The 15,312-nt window shown below is 40.8% G+C and overlaps 1 protein-coding gene across 2 annotated transcripts in view; it reads left to right on the top strand.

Annotated features, from left to right (window-relative positions):
• Positions 1-15,312, top strand: part of tenm2a (teneurin transmembrane protein 2a) — a 797,630-nt gene that overhangs the window by 321,687 nt on the left and 460,631 nt on the right. The window contains exon 4 of one of the 2 annotated variants that reach the window (XM_060836885.1): positions 9,567-9,589. The exons of the other annotated variant lie outside the window; for it this stretch is intronic. Within the exon in view, the coding sequence (XP_060692868.1) occupies positions 9,567-9,589 (23 nt within the window). The remainder of the gene's footprint in view (positions 1-9,566; positions 9,590-15,312) is intronic. 2 annotated transcript variants of the gene reach the window in all.

The raw sequence follows: 15,312 nt of genomic DNA, 5'->3' as shown, positions 1-15,312 counted from the left end.
AACCCCTTCAGAAGTTTCAACCTAAGCACTGATATAGTGGTTCTGCATATCTCCTAGCTCTCCAGTTTGATCCCCTGATCATTGAGTGTACACATTCTCAAAGGGACACATGGTGTGTCAATGAGTTGCATTTGTGCATTTCAATTACCAGTCACGCAGCTAATTGATTTCTGTACATTGACTATTGGCATGGTCCAAATTGGACTTGAGCATATCCTCTTGCTTAGTTAGCTTTTTGTTAGCAGCTTGTCATTCTGGAACTTCCTCACGATTGGCTGTTTTCAAGTTTTTATCTAAATGTGCCAAGTTCATTTTGATGCTCCCTACACATTACGGTAAAAATGTGTTTCCATTAAATTGGCTTCTGGCAATACAGGTGGGGCATCTTTCACCTTGCCTGAAAATTGAAGGTTCATGAATCTGTGTTAGAGCTGTTGGGGTGGCACAGTGGCTCAGTGGTTAGCATTGCTGCCTCAGAGCACCAGGAACCTGGGTTCAATTCCCATCTTGGGCAACTGTCTGTGTGGAGTTTGCACATTCTCCCCGTGTCTGCGTGGGTTTTCTCCGGGTGCTCCGGTTTCCTCCCACAGTCCAAAGATGTGCAGGTTAGGTGAATGGGCCATGCTGAATTGCCCGTTGGGTTAGTCAGGGGAATAGGTCTGGGTGAGTTGCTCTTCGGAGGGTCGGTGTAGACTTGTTGGGCCGAAGGGCCTGTCCCTACACTGTAGGGAATCGAATCTAATCATTCAAATTCCTGCTTCCCTTTCCAAGACATGTCAGATGTTGTGGGGACTTGGTGGCTATAGCATTATTTAAAACTTCACTTGCTTTGGATAGTAATTAAACCAAGTTATGATTGTTTCTGCTTTCCATTAGAAGTCCAGTCTTCTATGCAGAGAAATATTACATCAACTAATTGAAATGTGGGTGATGCATCTCTTTAGATTATATAAAATAAGTAGACAACTTTACCTCTTGACCTCTTTCAAGAAAGGGTTAACCCCCCCTCAAGAGAGACAGCAGGGCCTCCCAAAGCAATGCCACCAAATGCAAGAGCACTGCAATGTATGTCATTCCAATCTCCACTAAATAAACAAGTAGAGTGGTGGGCTCATTCTTTGTGATTGCAGCCTGAAAGAACATGTCCACGTCATGAAAGCTCCCAGGTGCTGGTCACCTTCTTTGTACCTTGTGTTTCTTCCCGGTCATTTAAAGCTTCATTTTTGAGAGAAATGGATGGTCTGCATTGTTTTTGAGCAGTACTAGGGTTGGAGTGTCCAAAATTAAGAATGAATCTGCGCATTCAGTGGATTTTGTTATCTCTATCATCCAACTGAAGAATATTTAAAGGTACACATGCTCATCTATAAAACAAAGAAGTATAGTGGTTATGGTTGATGTAGAGTATCTGTGATCTCTCTTACATTGTAGTGATGCATCTGTTATATATAGGTTTGAAAGGGTTGTTGAACCACCAATCCCCGTGTGATGAAATCCGGAGGACTTAGTGCAAGAGTGAAGTAGAATCTTGTGATAGACTGATTTGTGGTAATGTCCTTCCAACGGCCTTTGTAGTAACATAGAGCTGATTCTTACAATCTAGAAATAGTTGCAATGGTGCACTGAGCTACTCATTAGTCAAAAGGTGGTTCTCTTCACATATACTAAACCAGATAAGTCTCAAAAGAACCATACACTTATAACACATGTGCACCCTCAAAAACCCAACAGCATCTGTTCCTTCTATTTTATTTTTAATATATCCTGTGTTCAAAAGTTAATGGAGAGCCATTTGAAAATGTTCTTCCTTAACCGTGGCTGAACTACGAAGAGAATCGATCCCTTCATCCAGTATCCCACTTAATTTTAGTTGCCTTGTAATGTAGCATGAGATCTGCATACGAGAATATGTTACGTGGGTCTGCATAATAGGGGAGTTTGTGGAATCCTTACAGTGTGTCCAGTCCATCGAGTCCATACAAACCCTCCAGAGAGCAACCCACCCATACCCACTCCCCTACTCTATCCCTGTAACCCTGCAATTCCCTTGGCTAATCCACCAAACCTACACATCTTTGAACTGTGGGAAGAAACTGGAGCACCCGGAAGAAACCAACGCAGACACGTGAAGAAGATGCAAACTCCACATAGACAGTCACCCACGGGTGGAATCAAGCCTGTGTCCCTGGTGCTGTGAGGTTGCAGTGCTAACCACTGAGCTGCCCTGAGTTGAAACCTTACGAAGGGCTTGTTACACCCCAGAGAAAAATTCACCCTGCTCCTCAATGTCCTCACCTCCTGGGACAGGTGCAGAGTGCTGTTGTCTGTCTATAGTTTCCTGCACTGCTTTGCTGCTACAACATGGTCACTCTTGGCACTTACAACCCTGTATAAAACTGGTTGGGCTGGATTCCTACTGGGAACTTGCCAAAATAGCATTGTACATTATTTCAAATGCAAACTTGCTGTTGATAAATTTGGTGAGTGCTCATTGTTTTTGCCCATCTCTGTAAATACTTCTAATTTACTGCAATGTTTTACTTTCAGTGGCTGGCTGTGTTTTTTGTTTCTCTTTTCTTTATTCTTTCATGGGATGTCAACATCGCTGGCATGGCCTGCATTTTGTTGCCCACTCCTTGAACAGAGTGGCTTGCCAGGCCAAATCAGAAGACCATGAAAAGTAAACCACATTGCTGTGGTTCGGGAGTTGCATGTAGTCCAGACCGAACAAGAGTGGCAGATTTCCTTCCCTAAAGTGCATTCTGTGCTTCAGGCCTTTTCAATCAAGAGCTCTTACTCTTTGTACTCTATGCCTAGATGGGCCTCACCGATCTCTGTTGTCGCTGAGGTCTTGTTATGGCATTTCCTCCACTTGAGGAGTTGGATCACTGGCCTGACCATGTGGTTTACCTGTGATTTATATACTGTCACTGGGATTTACTTCAGGCTCTTAGTGCTGCTTGTCCCCAGTTTCATTGGTCTGGTCGCCACTGATAACATATAGTAATGTGATGTCTACACTCTTGCGAGTGAACATGAATGAACATTGTAAAACATGTTCACGAATTATGGTAAGAGGACATATACAATTGAAGTCTTACAGACTCAGACTCTAGTTTCCTGTGAACTGACATCACTTTGACAGCTCCTTTCACACATGCTGAGTCAATATTCTTGAAGAAAATGTATATTTAATCCTATTAACTCTGTAGTATACAACATAGATCAGCATTATGAGATTGTGGCTAGAAATTGCTCCTGGCAATGGTTAATTCTTCCCCTAAAAATAGATGCAACAGTGATCAATTTCTCCCCTATTCAATTTGTGAGCAGGATAATTTTATTGTGTCATGACATTCTCAATGCATCAAACAACTTGGATAAATGTACTCGTTATCAATATTACATAAAACTTGCATTCATCCAACTTGACAAGTATAATCCTTATACAAAGGCACTTTACCCTCTTGCACAGTGTATAATATGATGTATGACTCACATTGGGTGAGAAGCAGTTAATACAGACAGTTTGGATTGTGTTCCAAATGAACCTCCATAATGATCAGATGATTCCTTTGGGAATTGAAGACTGGAGGAGTTGCTTAAAAATCTGTTTGAAGTGAGAGTCTGTGAATTGCTGGTTCTGACTCTGTTCTTGGCTGATGTCAGCTGGGTGGTTGTACAGGAGACTAACATCAGAGGCTGAGATTTTATATGATTCCCTTTGGATTTCATGTACCCATCCACTTTCTCCTTTTCTTCACAATTAGTTAATTCATTTCATGCAATTTCTTTAGGAAGGGAAGGAGAGATATGGAAATCATTTGAAGATTCTGATGATGTTCTGAATCATTTCATCAGAATTTTTCTTTTGAAAAATGTTTAATCTCTAGGATTTGAACTTCAAAGTTCGGGGGTGATGATTTTCTGAATTCTTTTGGTTTTGTTAATGAAAGCAGTATTTGTGTTTTATTTGCTGGTTTAATGTGCTCCAAAAGCATAAAAAATACATTAGACTGGAGTCTCCATTGAACAGAAGGTTGTCATTCCTGAGATTGTTTTGACTTTGAATGTCATGATGGTGCAAATATCTTTGATCAATACGTGAGTTTTCATACAGTTCTCTCTTAAATCACTAGAAACATTCTTTTCTATGCATACATTTATGATCCATATACATCCAAGTGTTAAATCTCCAGTAGCTCTTTCATATTTTTTCGGGATAAGGACATCAGTGGCAAGACCAACTTTTATTGCTCATTTTCAACTGCCTTTGAGAAAATAGTGGTGAGCTGCTTTCTTGAATCACTATCGCCAACATGTGCAGGTACACCCAGAGTGTGGTTAAAAAGACCATTCAACAATTTTCAATCAGTGACCATGAAGAAGCAATAATATTGCATAACTGCAAATTGAGGGGTGATAGATTTAAGACAGCTGTCAGAGGCAGGTTCTACACTCAGAGAGTGGTACGGGTGTGGAATGTCCTGCCTGTCAATGTAGTTAACTCAGCCACATTAGGGAGATTTAAGCAATCCTTGGATAAGCACATGGATGACGATGGCATAGTGTAGGGGGAATGAGCTGAGAATACTTCACAGGTCGGCGCAACATTGAGGGCCGAAAGGCTAGTTCTGTGCTGCATTGTTCTATGTTCTATGTTCTACTGTCCCAAATCAGGATTGTGTGGCTTGGAGGGAACTTGCAGGTGGTGCATTTTTATTCAGACAAAAATGTGATCAGTCAATGAAATTGCAAGATTGGAGCTTTATCCCCTGTCATTGATTTATTCAGAGGGTTCTCCTTTTCTTAAAGTCGCACCACATAACTGCATCCCATTCCATTCCATCGATCGAACACTTCTTCAGCAAATAATTAATCTTGGATTTAGGACATAAAGTTACAAACAAATGTTATAGTTATTGGCGTTGTTACTTCTAACCATCTAATTTTCAGAAGAAGTTTCATTACAAAACCAACTGTTCAAGGGAATTTTTTCGTGCTTGCAAGGATATATATCAGATGTATTTATCGAGATAAGATAGAATCCACAGGGTAAACTGAGGACTACTTGGTGACACCAGGTTTGAGTATTTAAATAGCAAAACTTTGAAGAAAAGACTGACAGTGCAGTTGCAAAAAAATTAACTCGAGTAGGGAATAGTACAATAAGTTCTGAGTCTAACCTAAGGAAGAGGGAGGAAAGTGGGAAATTCAGGTTAATCTGATGTTGGTGTAGAAGTTGGAACCATCAAGGAGGCTTTCATGGTTATACAGTAATCTAGACTGTTTTCGATTAATTGAAGGCATAAATTTTGAATGTGCAGGGACGTTGCACAGAGTAGTAACAATTGAATTAATGAAGCCAAGAGCCAGATCTGTGGTAGTCAATTTGCATAAAGAGCCACTTCTGAAGAAATTATAAGACTAATTAAATAATTAAATATTTCCAGTTGCACTGCTAGCAACCTTTGAAAGTTAATGTTCCTTGAACAGATTTGACATGAGATGAGTACTCAATAGATCTCCTGAAGAATTCAAGGAGTTTGTTCGTAGAAGTATATCATTTCAATCAGAGCCAACCATGTGTATGAGAATGAAATAAGGATTAAATTATTTCTTTATTGTCAATAGCACTGTTCCTATGTAACATTACAGAATAAGGACTGTTTTCTTCCTGGCTGTGTGTTAATATAACATTCCCACTTAATGTTATCTTACATACTGTTACTGCATAAAGAGCACATGCTGCTTTGTGCACAGATGCAAGGTGAGAAATATATTATATTTTAACTCCTGATTATGCTTTGTTTCTATGCTGGTACATAATAAGGAACATATTGTAATGTACACTGAGTAATGTAAGCCCTCTGCTCTGGTACAAACCAATGCATATATTATCACTTCCTTTGCTCTCTTTACATGTCCATTCCCCACCAGGATGGTCACAGGGCTCTGTGCTTCTTCCTGGAGCAAAGGCCTGAACTGTCCCCACTCACTACCACCCTCCTCCACTTGGCCAATCTCATCCTTGCCCTGAACAGCTTCTCTTTTAACTCCTTCCATTTTTTTCAGATCAGATAAGTAACCATGGATACTCACAAAAGCCCATGTTACATCTATCTCTTCATGGTATATGTGGAACATTCCTCGTTCCAATCCTATTCCAGCCCCTACCCACAACTCTTTCTCCGATATATCGATATGATCAGTGCTGCTTCTCTTTCTTGTCCAGAATGGGAAAAGTTCATTAATTTTGCTTCCAGTTTCCACCCTGCCCTTATTTCCTCCTGGTCCATCTCTGACTCTTTCCTTTCTTTCTTTGACATCTATCTCCATTTCTGGAGATAAACTGGCCACAAGTATCCACTATAAACCAACTGACTCCCGGAGCTACATCCCCACACCCTCATACCATAAAGACTCCTTTCTCCCAGTTCCTGTATCTCCGTTGCATTTGTTCCAATGAGGTTAACTTTGACAAGGGAGCCTCCAAAATGTCCACCTTCTTCCTCAAATGAGAATTTCCCAGCACCATTGTTGACAGGGTCATTAGCCAGGTTCAACCCATCTCCCACAACTCTTCCCTCACCCATCTCTTCCCTCTCACAGCAGCAATAAGATTCACTTTGTCCTTATCTACAAACCCAACAGTATCTACATCCAGAAGATCATCAGCCACCATATCCACCACCTCCAATGAGATGCCACCACCAGACATACATCCCCTCCTTTCCCTTGTCCATCTTCCACAGGGACCGTTCCCTCCAGGACATTCTGGACCACCCTTCCTTCACTCCCAACATCCCCCCACACAGTCCCACGGCACCTACCCCTGCAACTGCCAAAAGCGAAGCACTTGCCCATTTACCTCCTCCTTCTTCGGTATCTAAGGGCTCAAACATACCTTCCAGGTGGAGCAACATTTCACCTGCACTCCCACTATCTAGTCTACTGCATTCACTGCTCATAATGTGGTCTCCTATACATTGGGGAAATGAAGCATAGCCTGGGTGACTGCTTCTACATTTTGCCCACAGAAAAGACCTTGAACTTCCAGTTGCTTGCCACTTTAACACACAATTCTGTTCTCTAGTCTGTCTGTCTGTCTGTCTCAGGCTTGCTGCAGTGTTCCAGCAAAGCACAGTGCAATCTGGAAGAACAACACCTGATTTTCTGCCTGAGGATCCTGCAGCCTTCCAGACTCAGTATCGAAATCAATAGGTTTAGGGCCTGAACTCTCTCATGTCCTAGCCCTCCCCTACCTTACACAGGAGGCTTTGTAATCACATTGTCTGCCATTACACACTATCTATTGTTAGCCACTAACAGTCTCCATTAGCAGCCAAACACCCTAATAGCCAGATCCTTATCCAGTCCATTGTCTATCCAACTGTTTAGATTAGATTAGATTACTTACAGTGTGGAAACAGGCCCTTCGGCCCAACAAGTCCACACCGACCCACTGAAGCACAACCCACCCATACCCCTACATTTACCCCTTACCTAACACTACGGGCAATTTAGACGGCCAATTCACCTGAACTGCACATCTTTGGACTGTGGGAGGAAACTGGAGCACCCGGAGGAAACCCATGCAGACACAGGGAGACCGTGCAAACTCCACACAGTCAGTTGCCTGAGGCGGGAATTGAACCCGCGTCTCTGGCGCTGTGAGGCAGCAGTGCTAACCACTGTGCCACCGTGCCGCCCACTTCTTCTCTATCTTAGGGTTCTATCTCTACCTATCATTTACTCCTTACCCCCATCCCTCACCTTATCTTCTGCATATAAACTAACATTCTGCTAGCAAATATCAGTTCTAAGGAAGGGTCACTGAACCTGAAACATTAACTTTGATTTCTCTTCAGATTCTGCCAGTCCTGCTGAGCTTTTCCAACAGCTTCTGTTTTTGCACCTTTTCTTGAGTTGACCTGGTAAGGAGTTCCCTCACCTCTGCGTTTGACACCATACATCCAGAAAATCTCTCACAGTCTTCCATGCATTTTGCTCTTGGACGCATGAGTAATCTTAGCTCTGTTAAATCCCTTGAGTACATATGTATAAGCATACTTATATTACAACTGGTCTTGACCGAATGTGATTTGACCATGTCAAGCATCTGCCATCATACCTCTGTTCTTCAGCCAAAGTTACCTACCACCAGGAAGAGAGGAAGGATAACTCATGGCCCTTATCCCTATGGCCACACCTGCAGATGTCTCTTGTGTCTTTCTTCCACCCTAAGCTTCACTTTCAAGTTTGCAAAATTTTGAATTCCTGTCTGTAAGGTTGAAACTAACCAATTGCACAGCCATGTCCATTGCCGAGTCTCTTCTTTGTAATTTTAGTCTTCCTTCCCAAAATCCCACACCTTGCAATCCCATTCCCACCTTTGGGCTCTCAACACAGGGCCCGATCGCAATTTTGTTGATGACCTGTCTATGCACCCACAAGACTACATAGAAACTTGTAACTTAGTTTGGACCTGACAGAAATGGACCTCAGATAAATTTGCCATTGCTGTTATTATGATACTTGGCGAAGCTTAAACCCATCTATTGATCTTTAACAATTATTATATTACTCAACGCTTCTGATCTGCCTTTTATTGTCCTCTAAAGGCCAGTGAGTGCTAATGAAATTCAAGAACAAACTATTAGGAATTCAGAAAAGAAAATCATAGAATCTCTACAGTGTGGAAACAGGTTGTTTGGCCCATCAAGTCCACACCAACCCTCTGAAGATCATCCCCCCCCCCCCCCTCAGTCCTGTCCCTATCCCTGTAACCTTGTATTTCCTTTGGCTAATCCACCAAACGCACATATCCCTGGACACTGTGGGCAATTTAGCCTGGCTAATCCACCTAACCTGCACATCTTTGGACTGTGGGGGTAAACCAGAGCACTCAAAGGAAACCTACACCGACACTGGGAGAATGTGCAGGTAGTTGCTTGAGGGTCAAATTGAACCCAGATCCCTGGCATTGTGAGGTAGCAGTGCTAACCACTGAACCACCATGCCATCCTGGGTAAATATTATTTACTGAAAGGAAGCTTATATTCATTTAGATATTCCTATCCTGTAGAGAAGCTTGGCAATTAGAGGGTTAAAATCGAATAAAGTGACACAGTAACTGTTCTGTTCAGCTCCTTCAAAGATTTGAATTCAAAGGAGATTTTTAATGGTACCTGAGATAAAGACACAACCGTCAGATTATTTTTAAATGAGGATTCAATTTACATCTCTGGAAACTAGGGCATGAAGAGGGCTGCATTAAAAGGAAAGCTAGAATTATATATATACATCTACTTCAGACTAATCTTGCTAGCAAGATTAAGAACTTACGTATTGTGTATGTTCATTATTTTCTTTCAACTATTCTTGACGTAGTAAACTTTAAAACACAAAATTACACACTGTGTAATTGTCTAGATTTTGACTTGATTAAATTTATAATTAAAATATTTTGTCCATCTGTTTACGTGTTAAACAATTGTCATCAAATTGATAATGCAGAAAATTGCCTAGTCTTGTCCTGTCCACAAAACAGAGGAAAGGTTTAGTCCAGCCAATTACTGCCCCCTCAGTCTACTCCCAATCAGCAGCAAAATGAAGGAAGGTATTGTTGACAGGGCTATTAGCACTAATTCAGTAATAATCTACTTAATGATGCTTGGTTTCATTTCTGCCAGGGACACAAGGGCTCCCAAACTGATTTCAGCCATGGTCCAAACATGGACAAGAGAACTGAACGCCAAAGGATGAGAGTGGGGCGTTGTTTATGAGGGTACATAAGGCCATAATAACTGGGGCTCAACTGGAGAGGGTCAGTTGTATTTAGGTTGGGAGCAAGGCAGCTGTGTTGTGGTTAGAAGCCTGCGGCTGGTCTGGGGGCTAGGGTCAGGAGCTGTAATGGATCCCCAGAGTACTGTTCTTGCCCGGGGGTGAGTGTGATTGCCCCTGGCATGAAGGCAGTATTTGACCAAGTGTGGCTTCAAGGATCCCAAGTAATAATCAATGAAATCACGATGAAAAGTCTCCACTGATTGGAGTCATATCTAGCAGAAACATTTTGGTATTGAATGCTAATCAACCCAACTTCCAAACTTCACTTCGGGAATTCCACAGGATCAGTATCCTAGGCCCAACCATCTTCAGCTATATCATCAATGACCTATTCTCCATCATAACGTCAGATGAGGGGTTGTTCACCTATGATTGTACACTGGACAATCCCTTCTCAAATACAATCAGTATGTACCCAGATTATATTGATATTGGGTTTGAAGAAGTGGGGGTGAGGATTCATGTCCAGCAGCATGGGGGATGGGAGGTGATGTCTGGAGGAATGGAACTGGATGGTCTCAGATCCGGTGTTGGGTGAAAAGGGAGTCTGGCAGTAGTGGGGGGAGTGGGAGAGAGAGTGGGGAGGGGGGAGGGGGGAGTGGATGAGGAGGAGGAGATGAGGTTCAGACACGGTAGCAGAAATATGTCAGCTCCAGAGTGTGGAGGGGATGTGTTGGGTCAGGTTCTGAGGGGATGTAAAAGGGCCTGGAGAAGGTGTAATCTGGTATATGTGTAATGTAAATTGGGGATCAGTTGAATAGTCACATAGGAGTCAGTTGAGGTATTTAATAGGCTAGGTTTTCCTGGTAATGATTTACTTAGAACATGCCAATTTCTTCAATTTAACTGAACACTTCCTGAGAGTTCCAGCAAGGGGGAATTGCCCAGTGGAATTTTCAATTTCACAGGCAATTCCTCTATAGTATTCCTTCCCAGGACCCCATTTGCAACTCCCTTCTATATTTCAGAGCCAATTAACTGGCCATCGAAAAGTCCAGGCCGTACAATTTGCCTTTAATAAATCTCTGCTGATTTTACATAAGCTATACTGATCCAAGGAGCTGTTAATTTTGTTCTCGATTATTGTTCATGAAAGCTTTCCCACAACTTAGCTTAACCTGGGCTACAGCTCGGGGATTTATTATGGGAGCATTTTTGCACAAGGGTGTAATGTTTGCAATTCTTTGGCACCATTTCTGCAACTAAGATGATTGGAAAATTATGGCCAGTGCCTCTGTAATTTCCATCCTTTCTTCCTCTGTTATAATCCAAGCTGATGGTCTTACTGGACAAGTCAGATCCCATGATGAAAAATTGAATGTTTATTTTTATAATTATTTACTGTGGTGATCAGTCACTGAATATCCTCACAGCTGCCAATCTACATCTAATGAAAGGACAACAAAACAGAGTTAATGTTTTGTGTCTGATATGACGGAAGAAGAGTCATATCAGACCAAAGTGTAAACTTAGTTTCTCGCTCCACAGATATTGCTAGACCTGCTGAGGTTTTCCCAGAATTTTCTGTTTTATTTCACTTATTAGTTACTGCAGGATTCTCAATCTCATGTATTCACAGCTTTCTGTTCTGAATTTTTCTTCTGGTATTAATAGCAATTTTGCTATTCCATAGCATTTCTCTTTGTTTGGACCTCCGTATTATCTGACAACTTTTGGATGTTTCTGTCTTACTGTAATATTGTTTTCCTTCTACCCCTTTTCCTAATGCAATGTACTTTTCACCTCAAGGGTTCAACCAACTCATTAACAGCCATGGAAAAAACAAATTTCCAGATGATATACTCAAAAATGAAATGAGAACAATGCCCTCCCCTTTTTAGCACGCATAGTGAAGAAATACAATCGAAACCTAAAGCAATATATTTTCCTTCTAATTTAGAATGCATGTTTCAAAATTATCATATTAATAACAATATACCATTGAACTATATCATGCCCTCAACATCCGTGGCTCCCGGTAACTTAAGTTTAAGTACAACAGCCTTTGTAATACATTCTCTTCAGCAATAGTTAACCTCTCAGTACCTCCACTTCCACTATAACTTTGAAAATTTGATTGCTGTTCATCATCCTGTTAACATGCATCTGTGAAGGCAAGCCTTCTTTTGAAAGTTTTTATTCATTTTTTTATTCATTCACGGGATGAGGCTGTTGCTGGATATGCCAGTATGTAATTCCCATCCCTAACTGCCCTCTGGGCAATTAAGAGTCACCCACATTGCTATGGATCTTGAGTCACATGTAGACCAGACCAGGTAAAGATGACAGTTTCCTTCCCTAAAGGAGATTAATAAACCAGATGGGGTTTTCTGACAATTGATAATAGATACATGGTCATCATCAGATCAAAAATTCCAGATATTTATTGAATTCAAATTGCATCATCTGCTGTGGTAGATATCAAACCTGAGTCTCCAGTACATTATCTCGGTCTCTATATTACCAGTCCAGTAATATTTCTTCCGACTTCTTTGTCAAGATCCTTAGTAAATCCAAAAGATTTCGCCAAACGCTTCTGACTTCATTGAATGCACTAAAATATGCAGCAGCAGAAGAAAATCTAATTGGGAGTAGGATGCTAATCCCTCCAAACGGAGCTGGTGGGGTGTCTTTTATATGTGTTCAATTGGAAGTGTTTAAAAGGGAGCTTGAACATGACATGCGTGTTTCAAAATAGCACTGTTGTACCAAATTTGTTGTTTGATATCATCATCTGCCAACTCTGCATGCTTCTGATGTCTGCTCGGCAAGCTCATGTTAATGCTTTTCAGAACATGGCATGCCACCATGTATCTGCATCCTTGTATTGATGTGCTCTGGAACAGTTATGGAGACAAATTTTGTGATTGTGCAGTTTGGCAAGATATTTAACCTCAAGGAACAAAGTTCAAGTTCCTCAATTTGGCAGGCCTATCCTGTTTAAAGGAATCTCCATATTCTCATTGGGGAGAGATGGGAACAGTCCCGTAATCTCTAGATGTAGTTTGGAGGTAATCATGGAGGTGGGAGAATTCCCGTGTGGACTGTCCACTAGACCTGTGTTGGTTCTTCAAAATTTTGGTTCTGTTTGTATGAAATGTTCTCTAACTCTTGTGAACAATATCCCATTTCTATTCCACTACTCCCAATATGTTCATGCCACGTAAGTAGCCACTCATCCAATTTGAGCAGACATCATGAACCAATTGCCTCTAATCTAAGAGAGCTCTCACTCATGCAAATTAATGTTTAAACAATCATAAAACCGATTGAAATTGTAAATCCCCCTCAACTGATTAATCAATTAAAAAATTAATCTCTAATCACTTGCCAAATCAAAATCCACAAAATAATTTCGTAAAACTGACACACAGAATGTGAATTTGGCCCCGCCCTCCTCGAAGAAAACGTTCAGCTTTGAATCTCAGCCAAACATTCATAATGGGATCAGCTATAGTAACAGCCCTTTCAAAATATTAGCAAGTGCTTGAAACTACAAGCACAGACGGTTAATTTATTTTTAAAAAATCACACCAAAGGTCCTGCCAGTCACTGCCATCTAGCAGTGAATTTAAAAAATAATAAAAACTGCAGTTTTTATTTTCATTTTTAAAGGGATGGAGGTTTAGGTAACTTGACATACATGTAGACCTATTCACCCTTCAGGGGCATTTGCATCTCCTCCAAAAATTTGTGATTCCATTCCTATGAGTTAAGTATTCTAGGACAACAAATATGGGATCTGCTTGAAATTAACACCAAATTTAAATGGTCCTACCGAGTTTGGCTTTCCCACCAATGTGGTTCATTCCCAATTCCTCACTTGGCTGTAAAAATGAGATTGGCTATGGTGGATACTTCCTCATGGGTTGTTTGGTATCTCAAAAGTCTATGGAATTGGCCCAAATCAGCAAAAATCTGACCACAAGTAATCTCCAGATGATTTGGAACAGAAGAGTAAAGATAATTGATCCACAATTCTAAGTATTTATTCAAACAACAGTTTGAAGTTACGCTTTACAGTTTTTATATGTTTTAGAAAATGTTAATTTACATTTAAATAGTATCGTTAATGGTGATTTGAAAAGCAGAAATATAAAGAGTTATCGGAGCTTCTTTTCAGTTGAGAAAGAACAACAAAGATGCACCAAATGGAGGAATGATGCCACTGTGGACAATTGAAGAAAAACACACAGATAGATTCGATTCTGAATGTAAATAGAGATATATATTGTGAAAAAATGGTGATGCAGTTGTCTGATATTAACATGGCAACGGGAAATGCCTGCCAATTTAAGATTGTTTAGGCATGAAAGAGTTTGTCTGCTTTAACAGAATTCCTAAACCCCTGTGAATTTTCTAATATTCATAATATACTGTTTCAAGTAGAATAAAAGCAGTGTTTCAATTGCATAATATGGTATCACCCTGAAATATTTCAAAGCACATCTCCTATGTTAATGACTTTTGAAGTACAATGCTTGTTGTTATGCAGGCAAATATAATAGCCATTCCGTGGCAGTGACATCCTGCAGCCTGTAATTAGCTAAATAATCAGTTAACTTGGATCATTGATAAGATTTGTTAAGTGATGAATGTTTGCCAGGTCACAGAAGAGATCTGTGCTCCTCTTTAGGTAGTATTACAGCATGTCTAACATCTACCTGAATTACTGAATCAGGGAGAAAGTGCTGTTTTTAACAAACAATAGGTTAGACCCTTGTTTTTGATTTATTGCTTCCTCGGTATGTAATTAAATTGTTATCTTTCAATTTACGGGCTGTCCTCTGTTTTACGGCTTCTAATTTTTACTGATGTTTTGTATTATTTAAAGTACGTATGCCACAAATGGCATTCCAAGATGGCGCCTTTTAACAATACTAACTAGTGCTTCCATGATGTCATTAAAATCTTCTAACGTCTCCCATAGAGTAAGGAGAGAAGATAAAATGCATTATCAAGTAGTTTAATTTTAAAAAGGTAGGTACATTTTAAGTAAGCACTTGAGGGAGAATGAAAGTTAACAATGAAAAAAATGCTCATTCTGTAGGTAATGAAAAATCATGCCTGAAGTTTTCATCCTTGAGGCAAGAATTGCAGCTCAGCCCATTTCCTGGCACCATAAACTCAGTTCCTAGGTGGCAGTAGCCACCCAAGCTATTCTTATGAGGGAGAATGGGGAAGGGGATGTAATTGAGGTCTGTTTCTGGATAAAAGATGCCAAGGTTGGTGGTGAGAAGCTACATGCCCATTGGCTGGGAAATGAATCTAGTTCTATACTTGAACAGTAGGCAGCCTATTCCTCACTCATCACTCTCTTCAAACCCCGCTCACTCTCCCTGGTAACTCCAGAGCCTCCAAGCTCTTTCATGACCCCCATTCTGTTTCCACACTCTAATACACACCCCAATCCCTTTCCTCGCTCCTATTTTTCCATGTCTCCTCCATATCCGTGTGCCTCCT

The sequence above is a fragment of the Hemiscyllium ocellatum genome, chromosome 16 (assembly GCF_020745735.1).
Source record: "Hemiscyllium ocellatum isolate sHemOce1 chromosome 16, sHemOce1.pat.X.cur, whole genome shotgun sequence".
NCBI lineage: Eukaryota > Metazoa > Chordata > Chondrichthyes > Orectolobiformes > Hemiscylliidae > Hemiscyllium > Hemiscyllium ocellatum.
The sequence above is the reverse complement of the archived record's forward strand: the minus strand, read 5'-3'. Positions and strand labels throughout refer to the sequence as shown.